At 46.9% G+C, this 27,113-nt stretch overlaps 1 protein-coding gene across 6 annotated transcripts in view; it reads right to left on the reverse strand.

The window, feature by feature from the left end:
- LOC129712461 (rho GTPase-activating protein 32-like) overlaps window positions 1-27,113 on the reverse strand; it is a 570,135-nt gene that overhangs the window by 222,134 nt on the left and 320,888 nt on the right. For 5 of the 6 annotated variants that reach the window (XM_055660923.1, XM_055660920.1, XM_055660918.1 and 2 more), the window contains one exon: window positions 9,544-9,681. In XM_055660923.1, the coding sequence (XP_055516898.1) occupies window positions 9,544-9,681 (138 nt within the window). The remainder of the gene's footprint in view (window positions 1-9,543; window positions 9,682-27,113) is intronic. The other variant, XM_055660922.1, reaches the window with a different exon arrangement.

Here is a 27,113-nt window from a genome sequence, read left to right on the forward strand (position 1 = left end):
ATTCCAGAGATTCACCACTCTCTGTGTGAAAAATGTTTTTCTCATCTCTGTCCTAAAGGATTTCCCCCTTACCCTTAAACTGTGACCCTTTGTTCTGGTCTTCCCCAACATCCGGAACAATCTTCCTGCATCTAGCCTGTCCAACCCCTTAAGAATTTTATACGTTTCTATAAGATACCCCCTCAATCTTCTAAAATCTAGCGAGTACAAGGCGAGTCTATCCAGTCTTTATTCATTTGAAAGTCCTGACATTCCAGGAATCAGTCTGGTGAACCTTCTCTCTACTCCCTCTATGGCAACAATGTATTTGAGCATTGGGCATTGTGACATCACACGATGGAACGTTCACCAGGGGCTGGGGCTGGTGCTGATTCTATGGGTGAGAATTCAGTTTATTTTTGAAATATTGGGGGGGGGGGGGGGGGGGGGAGAAGAATTTGATTAAAAACGTGTACTTAAACACGACGAAATGTAATGAGGAGCGGATACTTATAAAGAAAAGTGAAATCTCTACCGAAATGGAAAAGATGTCGGCGATTCTGCGTCCGAGTTGCAGTGAATCAAAGGAAGAAATGCAGCTGGAAGCCGTACATGTAAATGGATCCATTCCGATTGGACATCTGCGAGCATTGGGCATTGTGATTGGACATCTGCGAGCATTGGGCATTGTGACATCGCACGATGGAATTAATCAAAAGGCAGAAAGGCAGCCGGACTTCGGGCACACAGTTTTATATAATAACTAGACCAAGTGCAGACCCGTTGGGTCTCAGATTCAGATTCAGATTCAATTTTAATTGTCATTGTCAGTGTACAGTACAGAGACAACGAAATGCATTTAGCATCTCCCTTGAAGAGCGACATAGCAAACGATTTGAATAAATAATAATAAGTGTCCGGGGGGGGGGGGGGGGGGGGGGTGGTGATTGGCAGTCACCGAGGTACGTTGTTGAGTAGAGTGACAGCCGCCGGAAAGAAGCTGTTCCTCGACCTGCTGGTTTGGCAACGGAGAGACCTGTAGCGCCTCCCGGATGGTAGGAGGGTAAACAGTCCATGATTGGGGTGAGAGCAGTCCTTGGCGATGCTGAGCGCCCTCCGCAGACAGCGCTTGGTTTGGACAGACTCAATGGAGGGGAGCGAGGAACCGGTGATGCGTTGGGCAATTTTCACCACCCTCTGCAATGCATTCCGGTCGGAGACAGAGCAGTTGCCATACCATACTGTGATGCAGTTGGTAAGGATGCTCTCGATGGTGCAGCGGTAGAAGTTCACCAGGATCTGAGGAGACAGATGGACCTTCTTCAGTCTCCTCAGGAAGAAGAGACGCTGATGAGCCTTCTTGATCAGAGTAGAGGTCAGAGAGGGGGGGTCTGTTAACCCCAACAGCGTTTTCTGGGGGGGGGGGGGGGGGGGGGCTGCGGCATCAAACTCAAATTAACCACCCCCCAAACTCACAGGGGGGGGGGGGGGGGGGGGGGGGGTCAGAAGGGGAGGGGAGGGAGGGAGAGGAGGGGGATGAGGAGGAGGAGGAAACATGACAGATTTGGGAGGGAAAGGAGAGCGAGGTACGGGGTGAGAGAGGGGGATGGGGAGAGGAGAGGGGGCGGGTGGAGAGAGGGGTGGGTGGGAGAGGGAGAGGGGTGAGGAGAGGGAGAGGGGTGAGGAGAGGGAAACATAGAAATTAAGTGCAGTAGTTGGCCATTCGGCCCTTCGAGCCTGCACCACCATTCTTAAAGGCAGGTTTGGCAGAGAGTGTGTGGGATGTCGGCACTAATGTTTTAATAAGCCTTACCAATATACTTTAAACTTTTAGTCTTTAGATACAGCGTGGAAAAAGGCCCTTTGGCCCACTGAGTCTACGGCAACTAGTGAGCACCCCGTATACTAGCACTATCCTACAAACAAGAGACAATTTATAATTGACAGAAGCCAATTAACCTACAAACCTGTACGTCTTTGAATTGTGGAAGAAAACCAGAGCACCCGGAGAAAACTCATGGGTCACAGGGAGAACGTACAAACTCCATACAGACAGCACACAAAGAATGGATCCCACCCAGGTCTGGCAATGTACAGCAGAAAACTCTACCGCTGCGCCACTGAGCCTCACTTAAGTTCAAAACATGACTGTAAAAAACAGGTTGTCTCCAACTAAATGCAAAGAACTACAAATGCTGGAAGTCTGAAATATGAATAGAAAATAGTGAAAACACTCAGGTCAAGCAGTGCCTGTGGAAAGAGAATCAATTATTGTTTCAGGTTGGTGAATGTGATGAAGTCACCAATATTAATTCTGTTCCCATCTCCACACATGCTTTCTGACCAATTGAACATTTCCATAATTTTCCTGTTTTTATTTTACCAAAAAATACCCGTCCAACAATTGCTCTCAAAGTTTAAAATCTGGTTCCCAATCACCAATTGGAGCCTGCCAATTTCTGCACATAGATTTACTCTCAGGTGTTAGGTGTGATGTGCTACCATAGTTGAACAGTCTATGCAGAAAGGTCCCAGGTGAACGGTGGTCGCTTGACCAAGACACCAGACAGCAATCACAGCCTTTGCAATCAAACCTCAGCAAAGAAAGAGGACGTGGCAAAAATTCCCTTTGTAGCACTTGGCTCCACAAAGAGTCTACATATTCCAGGAAATGGAACTGATGCTGGCTCTGGCTTGTATTCACTCTGCAGCCAATTCCAAGCCCCGTGCCTTTCTGAATTAAGGGGTAAGTTTGAATATGGCAACATCTTGGTCCAAGTCAGCCACTAATCCAGAAAAACTGAAACAACATGGCCTGCAATCTTGACGCCTGCAGCACAGACTCAAAACAATGAAAGGAAAACGGAATAGAAATCACTCGAAAATTGACAGTAATATGAAAGGAATAAAGATGAATTAAAGTTACACAAACTGACTGGACACATTTCCTGCCTAACCTCCCTGTCCATACAACTGCTGAGACCCATATTTTCCACACAGCTGGATCATCTTTCTAAATGCCCATCATTAGATTGAGTTGGTGAACAAATCTGATTGCCATTAACAATTTGGATTATTCAGTGGGGAAAATGTGGCAGTTTGCTTATATACATTTCTATGCTGTGCCTTATTTTCCCTGTGGTTCATTAGCAACTGTGACTGGCAGGCACATCCCACTCCAATGTTCCTATCTTGCATTTGTTTCAGCCTTTGCTTACATGCTCACTGTAGCTTTGGTAGAAAAATACAATTTCCTCTCCGGGACTGATGATAGATTGAACTGCAGCAAATAGGCAGTCTGTAGATGTGTGATGATCGTTCCTCAGAACTGATGAGATCCTGATGAAAGGTTGATGACTTTAAACATTAACAAATTCCCTCTGCACCAAAGCTGCCTGATGTGTGTTTCCAACATTTTTGTTATTGCAGATTTGTAAAAAGACACAGTCAATGTTGCCCCTAATTAACCATGCCACTTAAACAGATGATCTCATTGGCAATGATACATGAGCAGCAGCTAAATGGTGAAGGCAGGACAGCAGAGTCACAAGTCCAGCAATATGTATCTCAGTATTGCGTGAGTGAAGTTTACAAACTATGTATGACTGCATTGGCTTGTTACAACTGCTCTACTTCCTCCCAAATTCCAAAGATTTCCGGGCCTGATCAGATACTTCCAATGACTCTGTCGAACAAATTGCTGAAGTCATGGTTGAGATATATGGCAAGGTACTGGCAGACTAGAGAGTGACTAATGTTGGGCCTCTATTTAAGGGAGGCATAGAAAACATGGGAACTATGGATACTGCTGTAGATGATTTTGAGGGATAAGATGTCCATGCATTTGGATAGACAGGGTTGGTTTTGTATGAGGGTGATTATGTCTCACGTAGTTGAATGAAGAAGTAAACAAGAAGGTTGACAAAGGCAAGGCAGTAGAAGTAGTCGATATGGACCAGCAAGACCAGTGATAAGGTTCCACATAGCAGTCTGCTCTAATAGGTTAGACTGCACGGGATCCGTGACTTGTGGAATGACTAGTGGTGTGTCACGGGGACTGGTGCTGGGCCCATTACTATTTGTCAAGTACAAGATATGATTTGTAAACCTGATATGATTTGTAAACCTGCAGATTACACTAAATTTGAGTACTTGGAGTATTGTGTTCAGTTTTGGTCACACTGCTGAAAAAAGTGACCAAAACTGAACACAATATCCCAAGTACAGGATAGATGCCATTAAGCTCGTAAAGATTGGCACATGGAACGAGCTGTCAGAGGAGATAGTTGAGGCAACATTTACAGAACATTAAAGATACAGCACAGAAACAGGCCTTTTAGCTTCCAATGTCCATGCCGAACATGATGCCAGGTTAAAGTAATCTCCTCTGCCAGCGTGTGATCTATATTCCTCCACCCCGTTACATACCTGTATGCCTATTTCAAACCCTCCAGAATGCCACTGTTGCATTCATATGACTTCAAACAAGTGGGCATTCTTCTGTTGATAAATTGACTTGGTCCGTTGTGGAACATTTTGCAACTTTTTCGTACCTCGATGCACATCATAGAACTTCTCATTTTCAAACGGGATTTTATTTTGCCCGAGCGATTCTTCTGGTAAATAACCCCTCACCCACTCAGCACCAAATGACGCCAACAATAATGCATCAGATAAATGCATCAGAGAATGAGGTTATCAAACTCACCGGTCTGAGAAACAACAGCCATTACTTAGTCACACAACAGTCTGCTCTTATTATTCCATTCCCTCAGAAGCTATACTATTTACTGGAGTGACATTACCTACATTTTTAGGTGGACAAAAATGCTGGAGTAACTCACCGGGTGAGGCAGCATCTATGGAGCGAAGGAATAGGTGACGTTTCGGGTCGAGACACTTCTTCAGACTGATGTGGAGATGGGGGGGGGGGGGGGGGGGGGGGGGGCAGGAAGACGAAAGGAAGAGGAGGAGACAGTGGGCTGTGGGAATGCTAGGAAGGGGAGGGGAAGGAGGGAGAAAACAAGAACTACCTGAAATTGGGGAAGTCAATGTTCATACAGCTGAGGTGTAAACTGCCCAAGCAAAATCTGAGGTGCTGCTCCTCCATATAAACCATATAACCATATAACAATTACAGCACGGAAACAGGTCATCTCGGCCCTACAAGTCCGTGCCGAACAAATTTTTTTTCCCCCTTAGTCCCACCTGCCTGCACTCATACCATAACCCTCCATTCCCTTCTCAATTTGCTGTGGGACTCACTCTGGCCATAGAGGAGGCCCAGGACTGATAGGTCGGATTTGGAATGGGAGGGGGAGTTGAAGTGCTGAGCCACCGGGAGATGAGGTTGGTTATTGCGAACCGAGCGGAGGTGTTGGGCGAAGCAATCGCCAAGCTTATGCTTGATCTCACCGATGTAGAGCAGCTGACACCTGGAGCATCGGATGCAATAGATGAGGTTGGAGGAGGTGCAGGTAAACTTCTGCCTCATCTGGAAAGACTGCTTTGGTCCTTGGATGGGTCAAGAGGGGATGTAAAGCAAGAAGTGTAGAATTTCTTGCTGTTGCAAGGGAAAGTACCAGGGGAGGGGGTGGTTTGGGTGGGAAGGGACGAATTGACCAGGGAGTTACGGAGGGAGCGGTCTCAGCGGAAAGCCGAAAGGGGAGGAGATGGGAAAATGTGACCAGTGATGGGATCCCATTACAGGTGGCGAAAATGTCGGAGGATTAACTGTTGTGTTGCGAAAATGCCGGAGGAATATCTGTTAACCCTAACCCCCTACCTACATTCTTTGTTCTCAAGAAGATGGTGACCATCTCCAATCTCAAACACAACCGTGTGGACCTTGATTGCTGGGTTTGTAGTGTTCAGGGTCACAGTCACTTTCTGGGTCTCAGGTTGCTGCTTCTGGGCTGTCAAGTGTCCAAGTTTGCCGCTCTTAAGTAATTTAGGACAGTCCCCCAAACTCCACACAACAAAAGGAAAACTTTAGCTCAGAGAATCAGACAGGGTGGGCACAGTTATGTATCTGAATTGCAGGCAGAGACAGCACTCTTTGTTATTTTCAAAGTGCTTTGTTGTTCTTCCAAGAGGCCTGAATAGACCCTGCAAAAAATTGTATAGAAAGGAACTGCAGATGCAGGTTCATACCCAAAGATAGACACAAAGTGCTGGAGTAATCAGTCGGTCAGGCAGCATCAGTAAAAGTCAGTATTCGGTTCTAAATTCTTAATTTTTTTTCCACATGCAGAAGTGACAACGAATGGGATAGATATATTTAAGGAAAAGTGTAGACTAAGAATAAATGGATAGAATATGGTCTACAAGGCAAAATAGGAGTGCTTTTAAACGTCAACCATTTTTGTACATACTTTTTAAAAAAAATGTTGTGCAATTTACGTATGTATCTATATTAATAAAACTCTGTTCTTGACCGGTTTCGGTTTTCTGTGCTGCGGTTTCCGAGAGTACGGCGCCACCTACGGCCGTCATTTTTGGCCACCTCGCTCAGAGCCCCCCTCCGCCGCGTGTGTGCCGAGGATTTTTCCCGTCGATGAAAATTGACAGAGATATTATTGTTTTTACAACATTCCCCATTCTCTCTGCTGCCCCTGCTGGAGGGAGGGGGGGGCGACTATAAAACCAGGAAGTGGTGTGCCTCAATCAGTCTCTGCAAGTGGTGTGCCTCAATCAGAGCTTTGAATGACACTGACAAATGTCTACAGCACTGTAAGTACCCTTAATTTGGTTTGAAAATGAAAATATGGTTAGAGGTAAAAAAGCACTGCCTGCAAATGGTTGTTTGGGTTGAAGTAAAAAGGCACTCTCTCACCCCCCCCCCCCCCCCCCCCCCCCCCCCCCTCACCCCCCCCCCTCTCTCCCCCCCCCACCCCCCTCCCTCTCCCCTCCCCCCCACTCCTATCCCCTCCTCTACCTCTCCTCTCACCCCTCTCTCCTCTTCCCCCCCCCTTCCCCTCTCTCCCCCCCCCCCCTCCTCCCCCCCCCCTGTCCCCTCCCCCCCTCTATCCCCCCCTCCCCCCTCCCCCCCCCTCCCCCCTCCCCCCCTCCCTCCCCTCCCTCCTCCCCCCCCCCCCCCCCCCCCCCCCCTCTCTCTCTCCCCCCTCCTCCCCTCCATTAGCGTGAGTGCGGGGGGGGGGGGGGGGGGCAGTTAGTGTGTGACGCTGCATGCCGCCTCCCCCTCCACAACCACACGTTGGGGGAACACTTGGTCTAGTAATTTATGTTTCTATGTGTTGTCTGATTTTACTTCGGAGTCACGTGAGTGACTTCGTGAAGAACCCCGCTACGGCGCATGCGTGTCATATCGCTAGACGCATGGTGCGAGTCAGACATGGGAGAGGACGTCTCCCTAGAGGGAAATGCAAAGAAGCAGGTAAGAGACTGCGAAATTTTTCCCACTTACCTTGCAGGTAGGAAATGCAAGAAGCTGCGGGAAGCTGGAGGGGAGAACCGCAGAAACAGCGGGCAGCCAGCAGCAGCCGATGGCACGCGAATCCTCCGGAGAGGATTCCTAAAAGGCTATTTTTAGTAGCAGCAGAGAAACAGCTGTGCCCGACGTCGCTCCCCGCACCGGCAAGATTGACTGCTGCCGGGCGGGAAGCGAAGCAACACGTCCCGGGGGTTTTCCAGACTAAGGCGAGTCTATGTTGGATGCAGTCGCTAGCGGCTCCGGAGCCGATTGAAGCGGCGGCAGGACCCGGAAGAGAGCAGGACTACTCCGTAGCCGTCAGCCGACATCTGGGACAGCAGCCCAAGGACCTACGCTATGGGGTCCGTGGGGCTGCGGGAGGAAGGACGTTCCTCCCAAACGGCAGGCTGAAAACCAGTACAGGTAAGAACAAATTTCCCTTACCTTTGGTTCTTTTCCAGACGTTGCTGCTGTATTCTGAAGAGCAGCAGGCAGCCAGCTAAGGACGTCAGGGCAGAGCCACAGACGTTACTGCTGTGTTGCTGAACAGCAGGCAGCCAGCTAAGGACGTCAGGGCAGAGCCACAGGTCGTTACTGCTGTGTTCTGAACAGCAGGCAGCCAGCTACTGATGTCAGTATAGAGCTGAAGTGCTGCCACACAGAATTGCTGGTGCTTAATGACCAGCAGCAGGCAGCAATGAATGTCGGCACCAGCATCTCCCATAAGGGAGCGAGTGCCAAACTTCACCCTAAATGGGTAGAGGTGCCCGTGAGTACCGGGACCATGGGGAACGACCAGTGCCCGTAGGCATGGGGACCGGCTGCGGGAAATACCGCGTGCGACTAGTGCCAGAGAGCACCAAGGTCGGCAGGAGCGGTCCCATATATTAAAGCACCCGCGACGACTAGTGCCCGAGAGCATGTAAGTCGGCTGGAGTGGTGGCTGGAGGAAATTTCTCCACAGTGGCAGGCTCCGGGATTGGAGGATAGCCACAGTGGGCAAATAAATATAAGTCCCACAGCAGTTTCCCATAAGGGCTGCATGCAATGTCAGACGCCTCTGAGGAGGGTATGGAAGGTCTGACGGGGTAAAATCTGAGCAGGTGATGGAGCCACTTTCCCCTATTGAAGGGTGGGATAAAACAACCTGCTGAACATGATGAGCCAGTACTGCCAGCAGAAACACACTGAGAATGATCTCGAGAAGGATGGCTGTGAGTATTGAAGGGCTGTGAGTCCACCCATCAACTTCAAGCTAATATTTTTGCTGAAGTGTTGGCAAGGCTTTTATACCCCGGGATATTGTGGTGCTCTTAATGTAGCCATTGTTACAGGTGCACTTGCAGACATGTTGGGAAGGCCGTTAGGAGTCGGGATATTAAAATCCGTAATACTCTGAAAGGTCTCATGGCGGGCATAACAGCTTTGGCCCGCATGTTAGAAAAGGTGGACAAAATTAGTGACCACAAGGATGCCATTAGCACTATTTTTTGCAATGTGCAGTTTGAAGGGCCATTCAGCCAGCTCTAGACCCTAAGTTCGCTATACTATGTAAGCAAAGGGCTATAGACCCCGTTATTTGGGGGGGAGACCTGTCTAAACAGGTAAAAGAATTGGACGAGGAGGCTCGACTTTGGGGCTGATTAGAGATAGCTAATCACCCTACACACACTAGGGACAATTTGTACATTTTCACATTTTCCAAGCCAATTTACATACATACCCGTATGTCTTTGGAGTGTGGGAGGAAACTGAAGGTCTTGGAGAAAACCCACGCAGGTCACGGGGAGAACGTACAAACTCCGTACAGACAGCACCCGTAGTCGGGATCGAACCCGACGCTACAAGCGCTGTAAGACAGCACCTCTACCGCTGCGCCACCATGCTGCCCGTTATATGCTACAGTGCACACGAGCATTACATGAGCCAGATATCACAGGAGCCTTCCGTGTATTGAAGCAGAAGGACCACTGTTGTCCAAGAGCTTTTCTCTGAAATTTCCACCTCCAACGTTACTCCACATTGGCACATGAGAGAAAGGTTACGTCTAGTTTTCCCTCCCCCCCCTGAAAATGTTGAGCCCTGGTTTTCTGCAGTGACCACCCTGGGGGAAGCAAGACCTGGTTCCCTACCTCTGCGCTGTCCTTCAGCCAGTCTGCACGGGGCAGCTCCACCAACTGGGAAAATCGCCGGTCATAGATACATAGATGGAGATGTTTGTCCAGCACCCGGAAATCTTCATAGCTCCTCTTCACAATCCAACTCCTGCCCTGCGGAGAGAGGAGAGTTTACTGACCATGCATCACTTGATCAGAAAGAATATCAATTCTTCAAAACAAAATATTTTGTTTTAACACAGCGGGACAGGCAGCAAGCACTCTGGAGAGAAGGAATGGGTGACATTTCCCCAGTCTGAGGAAGGGGGCCCAACCCGAAACATCACCCATTCCTTCTCTCCAGAGATGCAGCCTGTCCCGCTGAGTTACTCCAACATTTTGTGTCTATCTTCGGTTTAAACCAGCATCCTTCATACACAACAACTGCTTAAAAGATATGTTCACATTAGAAAATCATCAAAGCATTGGTGATGTTTTAAATTTCTCCTCACCATCCCTAATTGATATAGTTCGGATATAATTCTGCAATGCAGATTCAACCATATTTTTAATACCTTTTCTCGTCAAATAAACTGCCATGTTAGGTGTCATTTGTGTGGATAGCAAGCAATAATAGCTCTTCCATTGCATCTTAGTACACGTGACAAACTAAACCAATACCATTAAATTTAATATGTCACACAGTTTCAACTAAAATGACCATATCAACAGAATGTGATATTTGTCAATGGCCATAAGTTCCCATTTCTCCACAATATAAGTTCCTGGGTAACTGTACCATTAACTTCCTTCACTCAAAAAGCATGCTGATTATACAATACAATACAATTTATTTGTTGTCATTTGAACTTCATTGAGGTTCAAACAAAATTTGGTTTTGTTCGAGGGTTCGAGGGATTATCATCCCCTCTTCATTGTCTTTACACTTCCTTGTAGACGAGTGTACACAGAAAGGACTGCAGTTGCTGCTTTATAAAAACAAGAGTATTGGAGAAACTCTGTGGGTCAGACATAGATAGGCAACAATCATGGATTGTCACAATCAGTCTATAGTGGGTCTCGACCATGAACGTCGCCTATTGATGCTCTCCAGAAAATAAGCCTGACCCATTGAGTTGCTCTGTGTATTTCATTGTAGGTGACTAACTGCATATACTGTTGTAGGTGTTCTGAAAATCCAACTATGGTTGTTTACCAATGTGGCTACAAATGCATGGATCTGTGATGTTAAGTCAGTGCGCAGCACAGACTTGGCACCTTTCCTACTTCAGACTCACTAGCATTCTCTACCGAGAGTAAATACTGTTCCTCAATCAGCGTCTCTATTACAGAATATTATGGTCACTGAGCTCAGTGCTATTTATAAGAACGGTGCAATATTTCTCCACGTTAAAATGGGCAATAAATTTAATTGGCTGCTTTGAGATGTCCTTAAGTTGTGAAAAGAGCACCTTGAATAAAAATGCTTTCATCGACATCTGAGAATTTCTCGTAAACGTTTCCACTTCATTGAATATTTGTTCCATTAACGTTTAAGCATTTCCATAACAATTTGAATGTTGTTATTCCCCTCCTCTAACGCTCAGGAGATGCAAAGGACTGCAGGTGCTGCAGGAACCCGCTCAGTTCTTCCACCAGATCATGTTTTCCTTAAGGCCCTTACAAGTAAAAATGTTCACGCAGTTCCTTTTTCCCACGGATGCACGTAACAGTGAGTCACTGAGCAAAGAACTTCCTTCAAAGCATGGTCAATAAAATGAGATTAAAAAGTAATCTAATTTGCAACTCCAGGTGATGCAACATTTGTCCTTTTTCATCATCCAGGTCCCCAACGGTCTTTCCTGGTGAAGCAGCGATTCACTCGCACTTCCTACAATTTGGTGCACTGTATTCAGTGTTCATGGATTCTTCAGTGGAGAAACCACACAGGATGGGTGATCACTTTGTGGTATGCCTATGTTCAGCCCACAGGAGCGATCCTGTGCTTCCTAATGCTGCCACTTTGATTCCCCATCCTACTCGGCCCCACACTGAGGCCTAACGCAAGCTGGAGGAACACCATCTCATCTCCTGTCTGGGCACGATGCAGACTTCTGGATTCAACATTGAATTCTACTTCAGGTAGCCTGATTTTGCAATCTGTACCATTCGACCATCTCTAAGCTGCCTGACACACTGAGTTACTCCAGCATATTGTGTCTTTTATTGTAAACCAGCATCTGCAGATCCTTGTTCCTACATTTGTCATACTAGTCCAACTTTTCTTTCCCCCAGCTGAAGTGGAGGTCATGCCCAGCCTGTCCCCTGCGATTATCCTCTTGCTCTGCAATTTGTTACTCCCACATTCATTTGCCCACGTGCCCTCTCTATAACTGGACCCATACCCCCATGGTCACCTGGTTTCACCCCATCATAGACGTCCCCTCACCCACCTTCCCAGCAACTTTACATGCTCTTCTCTACTTTGTAACTCAGATACATGGTCTCCAACCAAAAAACTTGCCTCAATTTCTCTTCCCACAGATGCGACCTGACCTGCTGAGTATTTCCCTTACACTCCCTTCACATAACATTGTTCCCTCTGAAAAGGCCATTAATGCTGGAAAGGGCATTAAAAACGACAGATGTGAAACAAAAACGCTAAAAAAAAAAATTGGGAATGTTACCAAAATTATCAAAGGATTCAGAATACCTTCCTGGGATCGGGCATATAAATAAAATGTTTAATCATCTCATAATCAGTGGACCATTTCAATAGAAAAAAAACAACAAATACAAGCAATTTTGCAAAAGAAAATTATCTTCTAAAGAAACATCTGTGTTGTGTCAAAGTAGCCATCACTCCAGTCTTTTGATTTCTTACTGCACCAGAGCCAATTCTGGGGCCCTGGTCAGTGAGGAATTATACCACAGGATGCTCCCGTTTGACTTATAAAGCTGCAAAACAAGCAGAAGCAAAGAATGGTGCTTTGCCATTGACGACGCATGGCTCCACTGACTGAATACAGACAGCTCACATGATCATGGCAACATATTTCAAACGCTTTAAAACAACCCAAACATATGCTCAGCAGGCGTGCAACAGCTCCCTTCCTCAAGGAGACCGAAGATACAGCCTTCATTCTCCTTTAGTCTTAGAACTGTACAGCATGGAAACAGGCCCTTCGGCCCACCTTGTTCATGCCAAACAGGTAGCATGCATTTGGCCCATATCCTCTAAAACCTAATGTAATAAAAAGGAACTGCAGATGCTGGTTTATGCCAGTCAGGATCCTTCTTCAAACTGAAAAAGTCTGAAAAGGTCCGAGCCTGAAAAGTCACTTTCCATGTTCTCCAGATATGCTGCCTGCCCAGCTGAGTTACTCCAGCATTTGGTATCCTTCCCTCTAAACACTTTCCATCCATATATCTACACAAATGTATTTTGTAAGTCATAATTGAATAGTTTTGTTATCTTCTTCTGGCATCTTATTCCAGATATGGACTACCCTGAGTGGAAAAGTTGATCCTGAGGTCCCTCTTAATTCTCTCCGCCCTCACCAAAAACTTATGCCCTCTAGTTTTAAAATTCTCTATCCTGGGAAAAAGACTGATGGCATTCATTTTACCCATGCTCTTTATGAACCTGCACACCTCAATAAGGTTACGCCTCAACTTCCTGCAATCCAAAGAAAAAGTACCAGCCTATCCAACCTTTCCCTATAACTCAAGCCTGCAAGTCCAGTTACAGTCATCATGAATCTTCTGCACCCTTTCCAACTTAATGACATCCTTCCTATGGTAGACATAAGTGCTGGAGAAACTCAGCGGGTGAGGCAGCATCTATGGAGCGAAGGAAGTAGGCAACGTTTTTTGGGCTGAAACCCTTCCTCAGACCTTCGATTTTCCAGCATCTGCAGTTTCTTCTTGGACATCCTTCCTATAGCTAGGTGACGAGGACTGCACACAGTACTGCAAGCACGATCGCAACTACCACCTGCACAGCCACATCACGATGAGCTGACTTTAATAATAATAATAATACATTTTATTTATGGGCGCCTTTCAAGAGTCTCAAGGACACATTACAAAATTTAGCAGGTAGAGGAAAAACATGTAAGGGGAATGAAATAAATAGTAGAGACATGACTAGTACACAAAGTAAATACAGAATTCAATACAAAACACAGTATGAGGCAATTAATGCACAGATGAAAAGGGACGGCACGTGGGGCTAAGGATAGGCAGCGGTGAAGAGATGGGTCTTGAGGCGGGACTGGAAGATGGTGAGGGACATGGAATTGCGGATCAGTTGGGGGAGGGAGTTCCAGAGCCAGGAGCTGCCCTGGAGAAAGCTCTGTCCCCAAAGCTGCGGAGGTTGGACTTGTGGATGGAGAGGAGACAGGCTGATGTGGATCTGAGGGACCGTGAGGGTTGGTAGGGGGAGAGGAGGTCAGTGAGATATGGGGGGGGCAGATGGTGGAGGGCTTTGTAGGTGAGGATCAGGATTTTGTAGGTGAAAGTTTGTACTTAATATCCTCCCCAATGAAGGCAAGAATGCCAAAGGTGTCCTTCACCATATTGGCCACCTGACGCCACTGTCAGGGATCCATGCACCTGCACTCCCCAATCTCCACAACACTCTTCGGGGCTCTACCATTTACTGTGTAAGTCTTACCCTGGTTTGACATGGCAAGGTGCAACACATCACACTTGTCATAAAGTTAAAATCCATTTGTCATTCTTCTCAATTGATATAGATCCTGTTGTAAACTTAAGATATCCTTCCTCACAATCCATTGTACAACCTATTGTGGCATCAAATGCAAATTTACTAACAATGTGAATTACATTGTCATCCAAACCGTTAATGTAACATAGAAACATAGAAACTAGGTGCAGGAGGAGGCCATTCGGCCCTTCGAGCCTATTCATTGTGATTCATCCCCAATCAATAACCTGCCTTCTCCCCATATCCAAGTGCTTTGAAAGGCTGGTCCTAGGTCACCTTAAATTATCTCTCCCCCCCTCACTCGACCCACACCAGTATGCATATAGGGCTAATAGATAGAGGATGCCATAAACACTGTCTTCCATGCTGCACTACAACACCTAGAGGAGAAGGGGTCATATGTCAGGATGCTTTTTGTTGATTACAGCTCAGCTTTTAATACAATCATACCCAGCAAGCTGATTGAGATTCAGACTCAGATTCAATTTTAATTGTCATTGTCAGTGTACAGTACAGAGACAACGAAATGCATTTAGCATCTCCCTTGAAGAGCGACATAGCAAACAATTTGACTAAAGAATAATAAATTAATAATAAGTGTCCGGAGGGGGGGGGGTGGTGATTGGCAGTCACCGAGGTACGTTGTTGAGTAGAGTGACAGCCGCCGGAAAGAAGCTGTTCCTCGACCTGCTGGTTCGGCAACGGAGAGACCTGTAGCGCCTCCCGGATGGTAGGAGGGTAAACAGTCCATGGTTGGGGTGAGAGCAGTCCTTGGCGATGCTGAGCGCCCTCCGCAGACAGCGCTTGCTTTGGACAGACTCAATGGAGGGGAGCGAGGAACCGGTGATGCGTTGGGTAATTTTCACCACCCTCTGCAATGCCTTCCGGTCGGAGACAGAGCAGTTGCCATACCATACTGTGATGCAGTTGGTAAGGATGCTCTCGATGGTGCAGCGGTAGAAGTTCACCAGGATCTGAGGAGACAGATGGACCTTCTTCAGTCTCCTCAGGAAGAAGAGACGCTGATGAGCCTTCTTGATCAGAGAAGAGGTATTGTGGGTCCAAGAGAGGTCATCGGAGATGTTGACTCCCAGGAACCTGAAGCTAGAAACATGTTCCACCTCCGTTCCGTTAATGTGGATGGGGGTGTGCGTGCCGCCTCTGGACTTCCTGAAGTCTACAATGAGCTCCTTGGTCTTCTTGGAGTTAAGGGCCAGGTTGTTGTCAGCGCACCATGCTGCTAAGTGCTGGACCTCCTCCCTGTAAGGCCAGCTCATCGTTGTTGCTGATGAGGCCAATCACCGTTGTATCATCTGCATACTTGATGATGGTGTTAGTACCATGTACAGGTGTGCAGTCATAGGTGAAGAGGGAGTAGAGGAGGGGGCTCAGCACACAGCCCTGTGGAACGCCGGTGTTCAGGGTGAGGGTTGAAGAGGTGTGCTTGTCTAACCTCACAGACTGGGGTCTGTTGGTTAGAAAGTCCAGTATCCAGTTGCAGAGGGAGGGGTCGATGCCCAGGTTACCGAGTTTGGTGATCAGTTTTGATGGTATAATGGTGTTGAATGCTGAGCTGTAATCGATGAACAGCATTCTTACGTAAATGTCTCTGTTGTCGAGGTGGGAGAGGGCGGAGTGAAGTGCCGTAGAGATGGCATCCTCCGTACTCCTGTTCTTGCGGTAGGCAAACTGATAGGGATCCAGTGTGGGGGGTAGGCAGCTTTTGAGGTGTGCCAGGACCAGCCTCTCGAAGCACTTGGTGATGATGGGGGTAAGTGCAACTGGGCGGAAGTCATTGAGGCTTGCCGCAGTGGAGTGTTTTGGCACTGGCACGATGGAGGTGGTTTTAAGGCAAGTGGGGACAACTGCTTGGGCAAGTGACAGGTTGAAGATGTCAGTCCAGACGTCTGTCAGCTGCGCAGCACAGGCACTGAGCACGCGCCCGGGGATGCCGTCAGGGCCAGCAGCTTTACGTGCATTAGTCCTACTCAGTGCCACGTACACATCGTAGGGGGTGAGTGTGAGGGGTTGGTGATCGGCAGGTAGCACAGCCTTGATGGCTGTCTCTAGATTGTCCCTGTCGAAGCGGCCATAGAAGTGATTAAGCTCCTCAAGGAAGGAGGCGTCGCTGGATGTGGGGGTGATGTTGGAGGGTCTGTAGTCCATGATGGCCTGGATGCCTTGCCACATGCGTCGGGGGTCGGAGTTGTTGTTGAAGTGCTCCTCAATCCTGAGCTGATCACAAAAATGCTAGACCTTGGCCTCAGCAGTCAACTGTGTCGGTGGATATTGGACTTTCTCAGTGAACGCCCACAGACGGTGAGACTTGGACCCTACACCTCAACATCCCTGGCCCTCAGCACAGGAGCACCGCAGGGCTGTGTGCTCAGTCCGCTCCTCTACGCCCTATACACACATGACTGCTTGCCCCATCACCCCGCAAATAGGATCATAAAATTTGCGGACGATACAACCGTGGTGGGGCTCATCTCAAATGGGAACGAGGTCGCCTATAGAGAGGAGGTGCACAGACTTTCTGAGTGCTCACAACAATCTCTTTCTGAACACTAAAAAGACAAAGGAGATCACTGATTTTAGGCGACATAGAGCGGAGCTCAGGCCACTGTAGATAGGGGGCGAGGAGGTGGAGAAGGTGCCTAGTTTTAAATTTCTGGGAATCAACATCAGTGAGGATCTTAAATGGTCTGTGAACTCTGCTGTTGTTGTAAAAAAGGCGCAACAGAGACTTTACTTCCTCAGAACACTGAGGAAGGCCCATCTGCCTGCTAAACTGCTGGAGTCTTTCTACCGCTGTTCGGTAGAAAGCATACTGACTTACTGCATTACTGTCTGGTTTGGGAACTGTTCAGCAGCTGACAGAGCAGCTCTCCAGAGGGTGATAAAAACTGCCCAGGGTGTCATTGGACTCCCCGTGCCCCCTCTGGAGGACATTTACCACTCCAGATGCCGCAACAGGACTTGTAATATCGTGAAAGACATCACACATCCTTGTCACCACCTTTTCACACTGCTGCCCTCAGGAAAAAGGTACAGGTCGCTAAAGTCACAAACTGCCAGACTCAAGAACAGTTTTTACCCATCAGCAATCTTGAAATTGAACTCTGTCTCGGGAGCGGGTTATGGGGAGGAGGAGGGGGGGGGGGGGGGGGGGGGGAGAGAGTGTTAATTTATGTAAAAATGTGAATCCATGGGTGGGTTTGGGGAGGAAGGGAGTGTAAAAAGTATGAGTATGTGAATGTTTGAAGTTCTTTTAAATGGAGAGATACAGTAATCTCGTTGTATGTGACACATGCAATGACAATAAAGCATTCTGATTCTGATATCCCTTGACTCCACTAGCCCCTAGAGCTCTATCTAACTCTCTCTTAAATCAATCCAGTGACTTGGGCCTCCACTGCCCTCTGTGGAAGGGAATTCCACAAATTCACAACTCTCTAGGTGAAAAAGTATGTTCTCACCTCAGTCTTAAATGGCCTCCCCATTGTTCTAAGACTGTGGCCCCTGGTTCTGGACTCGCCCAACATTGGTAACATTTTTCCTGCATCTAGCTTGTCTAGTCCTTTTATAATTTTATATGTCTCTATAAGATCCACCTCATCCTTCTAAACTCCAGTGAACTTCAGTAGATGACCAGGAGCAAGGAACCCAGCACCAACCTCTGTAGCACTCCACAAGTTACAGGTTTTCAAACAGAGAATCAATCCTTCCACATGACCTAACCTTCCATTCTATTCTACTATGTGGCACTTTTCTCATATGGACAATGTCTGCTGCCTTACCCTCATCAAACCTCTCTGTGACCCTTTTCAAAAAACGATCAGATATACGAGACAAAATTTCCCATGAAGCCATACTGACAAACATTAACAGTCTGTGCCTATCCAAATGCTGGAAGATGCTGTCCCTAAGAATTCCCTCCATGAGACAGGATCAACCAGGCCTTGGATAGGCACAGACTGATTAAGGATGGTCACATTACAGTCATACACAAAGTGTCCAGCTCCAATCTAAATAATGGCCGATCAGGAACACAGACATTTTTACTCTGTAATCCCACTCAGTTGGAATAAACTCCCATCTTTACTCTCAATCTCAAATAAGAGACAAAGACTGCAGTATCTTATAACGGTATAATGTCCTTGGGCACGTATAAAATCAAATGATGCATGTTTGTACCTAATTGTAGTTGGCAGTTCAAGAAGCCAGGCAGCTGTGCCAGATGCAGCTGCATGAAGGGTCTGGCAGTCTCATTCCTTCATGTTTATATAAGCTAGAACTAACTGTAAAAGTCAGGAGGATTTGCTATTTTGCCCATAGGGCAATGTGCTGATAGATTATTAAATCTGCTAGATGACTAATTCTGATAAACTACTCCTGAAGGAAACCATAAAAGTAATTGTGAGATAGTAACGACAGGTAGAGAATGAATAAGCGAGTTCGGTATTCCGACTGTGCATGCCCAGGTCATAGGACACAAGCGAAAAACACTCTCGGCAGCCGTTTCGGGCATGGACATAGACAAGAGTCAAGAGTCAAGAGTCAATTTAATTGTCATTTGGACCCCTAGAGTTCCAAACGAAATGCCGTTTCTGCAGCCATACATTACACACAAATAGACCCAGACACAACATAATTACATTTTACATAAACATCCATCACATAGCTGTGATGGAAGGCCAAAAAAAAACTTATCTCTCCACTGCACTCTCCCCCCCCCGATGTCAGAGTCAAAGTCAAAGCCCCCGGCTGGCGATGGCGATTGTCCCGCGGCCATTGAAGCCACGCCGGGTGGTGCGAGGTCGCACACCGGGTCTTGGTGTTGGAGCCCCCGGTGTGCGCTCGTAAAGTCCCGCGGCCGTTCCAGCCGCGCGGGGCAATGGTGTTAGGCCCCGCTCCAGGAGCTCTTCGACCCCGCAACTCGGGCAGGAGAATTCGCCGTTGCAGGAGCCCCGAAAAGCGGTCTCTCTCCAGGGATCCGCGGGCTCCCGGCGCCGCCGCTGTCCGCTGTCCGCAGACCCGCAGCAGCAGCCTCCGACTCAGCAGCAGCCTCCGACTCAGCAGCAGCAGCAGCAGCAGCAGCAGCAGCAGCAGCGGCAGCAGCAGCAGCAGCGCTCCTCCACCGCTCCAACCGCTCCGGACTCGGCCAGCCCCGCGACGGCGACGGTGAGTAGCACCCGAGTCCCCGGCTTCTTCCTGTTGGAGGCCGCTCCTCGTTGCGGCCTCAACGACAACGGAAACCCGACGAGAAAAAGGTCGGGTCTCCAGTGCAGGGAGAGATTTAAAAAGTTTCCCCCCCCCTCCCACCCCCCCACACACACACACACCCAACAACAAAAAATAACAAAAACTACATTAAAACACAGACAGAAAATAATAAAAACGCGGACAGACTGCAGAGGCCGCTGCTGGCCAGAGCCGCGCCGCCTACCGACCTTCGTCTAATCCACAGCCAGGATCGATCCAGGGTCTCTGACGCCACAATCACTGCCAAACTGGCACTGGACCATCCTCTTCCCCTCCCGAGTGATCCTGGCCCCCCCCCTCCCCAGTCCGGGGGCAGCCAGAGACGTCGGGAGTCAGACGGGAGCGGCACCCGCAGGCCCACAGCAGGAGAAGCAGCACTAAATCCAGCTAAACTCTGCCTGTTAATCTACCAGTGCTACCTGGATTACGGAACGACAGCCCAGGTTACAGCCAGCATGGTGAAGCAGGGCTAACTCCACAGCTCCGGGCTCGTGTCCCGTCAGCCCAGGCAGGTTAACCCGGCGAGACAGACATCCACACTCTTAACCAACTACTATATGCAGTGGCTTTATCTTCCATGTGCAGCGTGATATTAATCACCAGAATCCTGTAATATTACCCTCAAATCCAGTGGACCATTTGGATAATAAGAACACATGCCTGGCTATTCATCCACTGCGGGTCAGCGTTCAATGCCATCATCCCCTCCAAACGTGTTATATAACTCAGAGATCTGGGTCTCTATCATCCCTGTGCAACGGATCCTCAACTTCCTCATTGGTAGACCATAACAGTACAAATTAGCAACACTTGCTCCTCGAAAACCATCAGCACATTAGCACCTTGAGGTTGTATGCTCTGTCACCTGCTCAACTCACCCTATACTCATGACGGTGTATCCAAACACATCTCCAACGCCATCGTTAAATTCAATGATAATACCACTGTCGTTGGTCGAATAACAGCAATGATGTATCAGATTACATGAGGGAGATTGGAAATCTGATTGAATGATGCCAGAACAACAATCTTGCCCACAATTTCAGTATGAGCAAGAAGCTGATTGGTGACTATACAGGGTAAAGCTGAGGATCCACAAACCTGTCTTCATCGATGGGTCGGTGGCAGATATTCAAGTTCCTGGGAGTGGATATCTCTGAAGATGTCCTAGACCCAGCATATTGATGCATAACAAAGAAAGCCCATGAAAATCTCCACTTCCTGAGAAGATTGAGGAGATTTGGTATGCAGACGAATACTCTCTTGAACTTCTACAGGTGTGTAGAACATTTCGACTGGTCGCATCATGGCAGGTTCAGCAACTCAAATTTCCAAGAACGAAGGAGCTTAAAGCGTGGTAGATACCACCTGGTCAGTGGTACTGAACTCCACAACATCGAAGGCATGTATAGGAGGCGCTGCCTCAAAAAGGGAGCTGATATCAAAGACCTACATCACCCTGCTCCCGCTTTCATTTCACTCCCATCAACACGAAGATATAAGAGTCTGTAAACTGTGACCACCAGGTTCAAGAAGAGCCTCTTCCCAACAACCATCAGACTCTTGAAAATGCATTACTTTAACCTCAACTATGAATTCTTATGGACTATCTTTGGTTGTACTAAGGACTACAAGTTTTTTTTATTACACTGGCATTGTGGCTTTTAATTTATTTAATTTGTTATTTGAATTATCTCTGAAAATGGCATAAACAGGCCTGTTATAGTGCTGCAAATAATAATGTCCTTGTTCTGTTGTTGGTACATATGAAAACTAAACATTCTTGACTATAATGGTCTATATGTCATAGCCTCAGAATTAAAGAACGTTCTTTTAGGAAGGGGATGAGGAGAAATTTCCTTAAACAAAGGGTGGTGAATCTGTGGAATTCTTTGTCACAGAAAGCTGCGCAGACCAAGTCAGTGTTTTTTGTTAAAGCAAAGAAACAGATTCTTGATTAGTACAGGTGTCAGAGGTTATGGGGAGAAGGCAGGGGAATGCAGTTCGGAGGGAGAGATAGATCAACCATGATTGAATGGTGGAGTAGACTTGATGGGCTGAATGGCCTCATTCTACTCCTATTCCTTATGACCTTATATGATGATAGGAGCAATAGATTGGAAGATGAGTGTAAATTTGTCATACTCAATTGAATCATAGTGATTGTGCAAGCAGATTCTTACCAGAACATTGTGTGGCTTACAGTTTTCTTTCCAGGGCAACAGTTTAACCATATAACCATATAACAATTACAGCACGGAAACAGGCCATCTCGACCCTTCTAGTCCGTGCCGAACACATAATCTCCCCTAGTCCCATATACCTGCGCTCAGTTTGAGTGATATGACCTGGTTCTCATTCACATCCACACTGTAGCCAGTGGTGAAATGTGTGCATTGCTGGAGAAGCTGAGCCAGAAACTTTCACCAGAGAACTTATCCACACTTGCTCACTCCCAAATCAGTTACATAAACAGAAACATATGCAGAGCCACAGCCACACATTTAGTATTAAATTCCTCAGCCCCAATAAAGCCTGGCCCACAGTTCAATCTGATGAAGTTAGTACATACATAGATACCTTTGCAGTTAGGGGGAGTGGGAGAAATTTCGATTTCAGTATCACAATGCACAAAATAAAACAATCACACAACCAGTATCTGCAACCCCCACTATTCCCACTGATGCTGGGCGCAGTCACTGGTAATTCTGAATGACACAGACCTTCAATCTTTTACAGCCTCTAAAGTTCATCATGGCCCCATCAGGATGTACTTGAAGCAGAAACCTTCTGCCTCACAATTGTCATACTGTACTATCATAATAAACCCTAACCCTGCATATCCCAGTGAGGTAACTTCTGTGAGCTAGATTGGCAGCTTTATCAGTTGCTGCCGAGACTGCAACACTGTTAAATCGTGGAGCACGTGGAGCATTAAATTCTGGTTTATTGGGTTTATTGCCCAGGAGGTATCAATGTAATTAATCCATGACGTCACACTCTTCCCGCTTGTAACACGTCCTCTTTAAGAGCTCACAGCACCAAACGCAGCTTTTTCCCCATTACTCACTATGGAAATATGCCATACTAATAACAAAGTTACATGGTTCCCAGATCCCAAGCCCACCCCAATTAGCTCAGACTTTGCGCTGGTGAAATCACAGGACTACAACACTAGGGAAGCAGAATTATTGGTGGTTGTGAAATAAAGCAAAGCAGCCATGTATGTGTAAGGTTTCTCTGCAAGGCACTGGCTTCATCAAGATGCTCACCCTTCAGCTATGACTATTCTCAGTCGTCTACAACCCGACAGTAATCCCCCCCCCGTCACTCTATGCATCCTAATCCACCCACAGAGAGCCGATGCCTCACAATTCCAGAGACCCGGTTCAATATTGACCTCGGCTGCTGACTGTGTGGAGTTTGCACATTGTCCCTGTGACTATGTGGATTTAATCCGGGTGTTACGTTTTTTGGCATTGTGTTAGTAGTCGATGAGAACTCGTGAGAACGGGTAATTGATGGTCTGCGAGAGAAGGATGAGGGGGTAGGGGGGGGAAGAAACAGAGTGGAACACTGGGGCACAAGAGAAAGAGTGGGACGGGATGGGCAGAGCGCGTCAGGGGGGTTAAAAACGGGACGTGGAGGGTTAAAGTTGGGACGGAGTGATAGAGATTGTGGACAGAGGTAGGGAGGCTCACTACCTATACCTGTGAATGACCACCCTGGCCAGGCCAAGTTGTAAACAGGTTGGTCCTACAACTGACCCTCTCTGTTCCACAGGAGAGTGGGGCTGCAGTACAATTGGAACTTATTACTGCCACTTCACACTGCAGAAGGACTGCAGCTTCCCACTTTCCATATAAACTTGGACGAGGGACCCTCAAGGCCACAGAAATGGCAGGTGGCCAAGTAGTCGGTGAACTAAATAAAGAAATGTTTCACAAAACTGCTCTGGCTTCCACGTTCCAACCTCGGTCCCTGACATGGTATAGAACTCCCCAGGACAGTGGCCTCCGCTGGAATCACCCCTCACAGTCAGCTGGAGGAATGGATCAATGAGAGGAAGGATGTGGGGAGCTCGCCAGAATGGCATGAGAGGCACCTCCTGGGGCTCGATCTTTGGGAGGGCTGAGAGTGTGGATCCAATGGCCAGTTTCTGGCCAACAGGGACAAGCTCAGCTGGGATTTCTCCACACTGCTGAACCCTACTAATGCCCTTGAGAGGTTTCAGTCATGAGCGCACACACATTAGCAGGCTTTGGTCAGCTGCCTCCCTCTGCTAGCAGGACAGCAGTAACTGGAGCCCACCATGACTAAGATTTTGAAAGGATCTCGGTCCAAGAAGCCAATAGTTGCACAGTAGTGCAGCTGATGGTTTGCACTGAGAGCCGAGTATCATCCTGAAGGCAGTCCTAGCAGAAGCAATACATACAGTGGCTTGCAAAGGTTTTCATACCCCTTGAACTTTTCCACATTTTGTCACGTTACAACCACAAACGTAAATGTATTTTATTGGGATTTTATGTGATAGACCAACACAAAGTGGTGCATAATTGTGAAGTGTAAGGGAAATGATACATGGTTTTCAAATTTTTTTACAAATAAAAAACTGAAAAGTGTGGCGTGGAAAAGTATTCAGCCCCCCTGAGTTAATACTTTGTAGAACCATCTTTCGCTGCAATTACAGCTGCAAGTCTTTTGGGGTATGTCTCTACCAGCTTTGCACATCTAGAGACTGAAATATTTGCACATTCTTCTTTGCAAAATAGCTCAAGCTCAGTCAGATTGGATGGAGAGTGTCTGTGAACAGCAATTTTCAAGTTTTGCCAGAGATTCTCAATTGGATTTAGGTCTGGACTTTGACTGGGCCATTCTAACACATGAATATGCTTTGATCTAAAGCATTCCATTGTAGCTCTGGCTGTATGTTTAGGGTCGTTGCCCTGCTGGAAGGTGAACCTCCGCCCCAGTCTCAAGTCTTTTGCAGACTCTAACAGGTTTTCGTCAAAGATTGCCCTGTATTTGCTCCATCCATCTTCCCATCAACTCTGACCAGCTTCCCTGTGCTGAAGAAAAGCATCCCCGCAGCATGCTGCTGCCACCACCATGTTTCACAGTGGGGATGGTGTGTTCAGGGTGATGTGCAGTGTTAGTTTTCCGCCACACATAGCGTTTTGCATTTAGGCCAAAAACTTCAATTTTGGTCTCGTCTGACCAGAGCACCTTCCTCCACATGTTTGCTGTGTCCCCCACATGGCTTGTGGCAAACTGAAAACGGGACTTCTTATGGCTTTTTTTCAACAATGGCTTTCTTCTTGCCACTCTTCCATAAAGTCCCGATTTGTGGAGTGCACGACTAATAGTTGGCCTGTGGACAGATTCTCCCACCTGAACTGTGGATCTCTGCAGCTCCTCCAGAGTTACCATGGGCCTCTTGGCTGCTTCTCTGATCAATGCTCTCCTAGCCCGGCCTGTCAGTTTAGGTGGACGGCCATGTCTTGGTAGGTTTACAGTTGTGCCATACTCTTTACATTTTCGGATGATGGATTGAACAGTGCTCCGTGAGATGTTCAAAGCTTGGGATATTTTTTTATAACCTAACCCTGCTTTAAACTTCTCCACAACTTTATCCCTGACCTGTCTGGTGTGTTCCTTGGGCTTCATGGTGCTGTTTGTTCACTAATGTTCTCTAACAAACCTCTGAGGCCTTCACAGAACAGCTGTATTTATACTAGATTACACACAAGTGGACTCTACTTACTAATTAGGTGACCTGAAGGCAATTGGTTGCACTGGATTTTATTTAGGGGTATCAGAGTAAAGGGGGCTGAATACTTTTGCACGCCACACTTTTCAGTTTTTTATTTGTAAAAAAATTTGAAAACCATGTATCATTTTCCTTCCACTTCACAATTATGCGCCACTTTGTGTTGGTCTATCACATAAAATCCCAATAAAATACATTTACGTTTGTGGTTGTAACGTGACTAAATGTGGAAATGTTCAAGGGGTATGAGTACTTTTGCAAGCCACTGTATGTCAGCACATGACAACTAGGAGGATGCTCTACGTTCAAGTATCTCTGCAGGGTTCAAAGATGAAAATTTGCCATCTGGGTTCAGGCATACATCAACAACTGACCATTCTCCTCATCCAGGAGATCACAACAGCAGCAGAGGCCACAGACTTCCTCTTGCCCCAGAGTAGATTCAGCAGCTTCTTGTGGACCTTGGCAGGAAAAGCTATGGGAAGGATCAAAGTGACCACCACCTGAAGATCACAGTTGATTATAGTCAGCCAGTGACTTTTGCTTCCAGCTCCTTGTTGGGGTTCCCAGATAGAGGATTCCCAGATAGAGGATTCCCAGATAGAGGATTCCTAGATAGAGGATTCCCAGATAGAGGATTCCCAGATAGAGGATTCCCAGATAGAGGAGGGTGCGTGATACACTACATTAACAGTCTCATCTTTCTAAGGGAGTAGTCCAGGTACTCTTGACCTACTCGTGCTTTGGTAAAATGAAGTCTGTGCCCATTATTCTGCATCTTACTTTGGATAAAATAGATGCAATATAAACAAGTCTGTATAGGAAATGGTGCTAACTAATAATGGTGCATATGTTTACATAATCAAGACAGAATGGAGGATTAAACTTCTTGTGTGTGAAACTCTCAGTTCGAGGCAGTGTCACTGCAATAGTAACCCAAAGACATAATTGACAACCCTGGTCCTGTTATACAGTCAAAGAGTAATACAGTGTGGAAACAAGCCCTTCAGCCCAACTTGTCCACACTGGCCCACATGTCCCAACTACACCACTCCCAGCCATCTTTTTCCCTTCACCTTAAACCTATGTCCTCTGGTCCTCGATACACCTACTCTGGGCAAGAGGCTCTGTGCATCGACCTGATCTATTCCTCTCATGATTTTATACCCTTGTTCTACCATAGTTAATCTGCATCACATCTCAAATCTGTCAACCCGAGTGTCTTGGCCGACAAAACTATCACTCCTGATGTTTTCAATTGACACTGTGCATCAACATTTCCAGTAAGATAATTCTAGATTTCTATCACTATTTGTGAGAAGAAATACTCCTTGACTTTATCCCTGAATGGTCCAGCAATAATTTAAACCTTAGGTTCCATTCTTCTAGAATTCTTCCCTTACTCTTTCATCTTCCTTGACCTCCCTTTCTTTATGTTAAAGGAATTACAAGCCTTGAGTGTTTTTTTGTATGAGACGTTACATAAATTTGCGCAGTAACCTCAATTGGTCCAATTTTTATTTTGCACATTGCCCAAGTACCGTGTCGTCTCTGCCTGTTCAATTTTTAAATCTCAAAACTTCAAATAATTCGCATTGATGTCCTAGATAACTAGTTAAATTATTAAGGCGTTTCCCAAACTAAATACAAAAGTTTAATTGATTTCCGCATCATGCTACCTTACTTAATGTCGTCAATAACTGAGATTTACAACTTTCAATTGTTACATCCCAGTGATTTATAAATGTTGAGGCCCCAGCACGGATCCCTGGGGACACCATTAATCTGATAGAAGAGGCCATTGCCTTGCCTGACTCACGTAATGGCTTAAAGAGCAGT

This window comes from Leucoraja erinacea, chromosome 32 (assembly GCF_028641065.1).
Source record: "Leucoraja erinacea ecotype New England chromosome 32, Leri_hhj_1, whole genome shotgun sequence".
In the NCBI taxonomy this organism is placed as follows: domain Eukaryota; kingdom Metazoa; phylum Chordata; class Chondrichthyes; order Rajiformes; family Rajidae; genus Leucoraja; species Leucoraja erinaceus.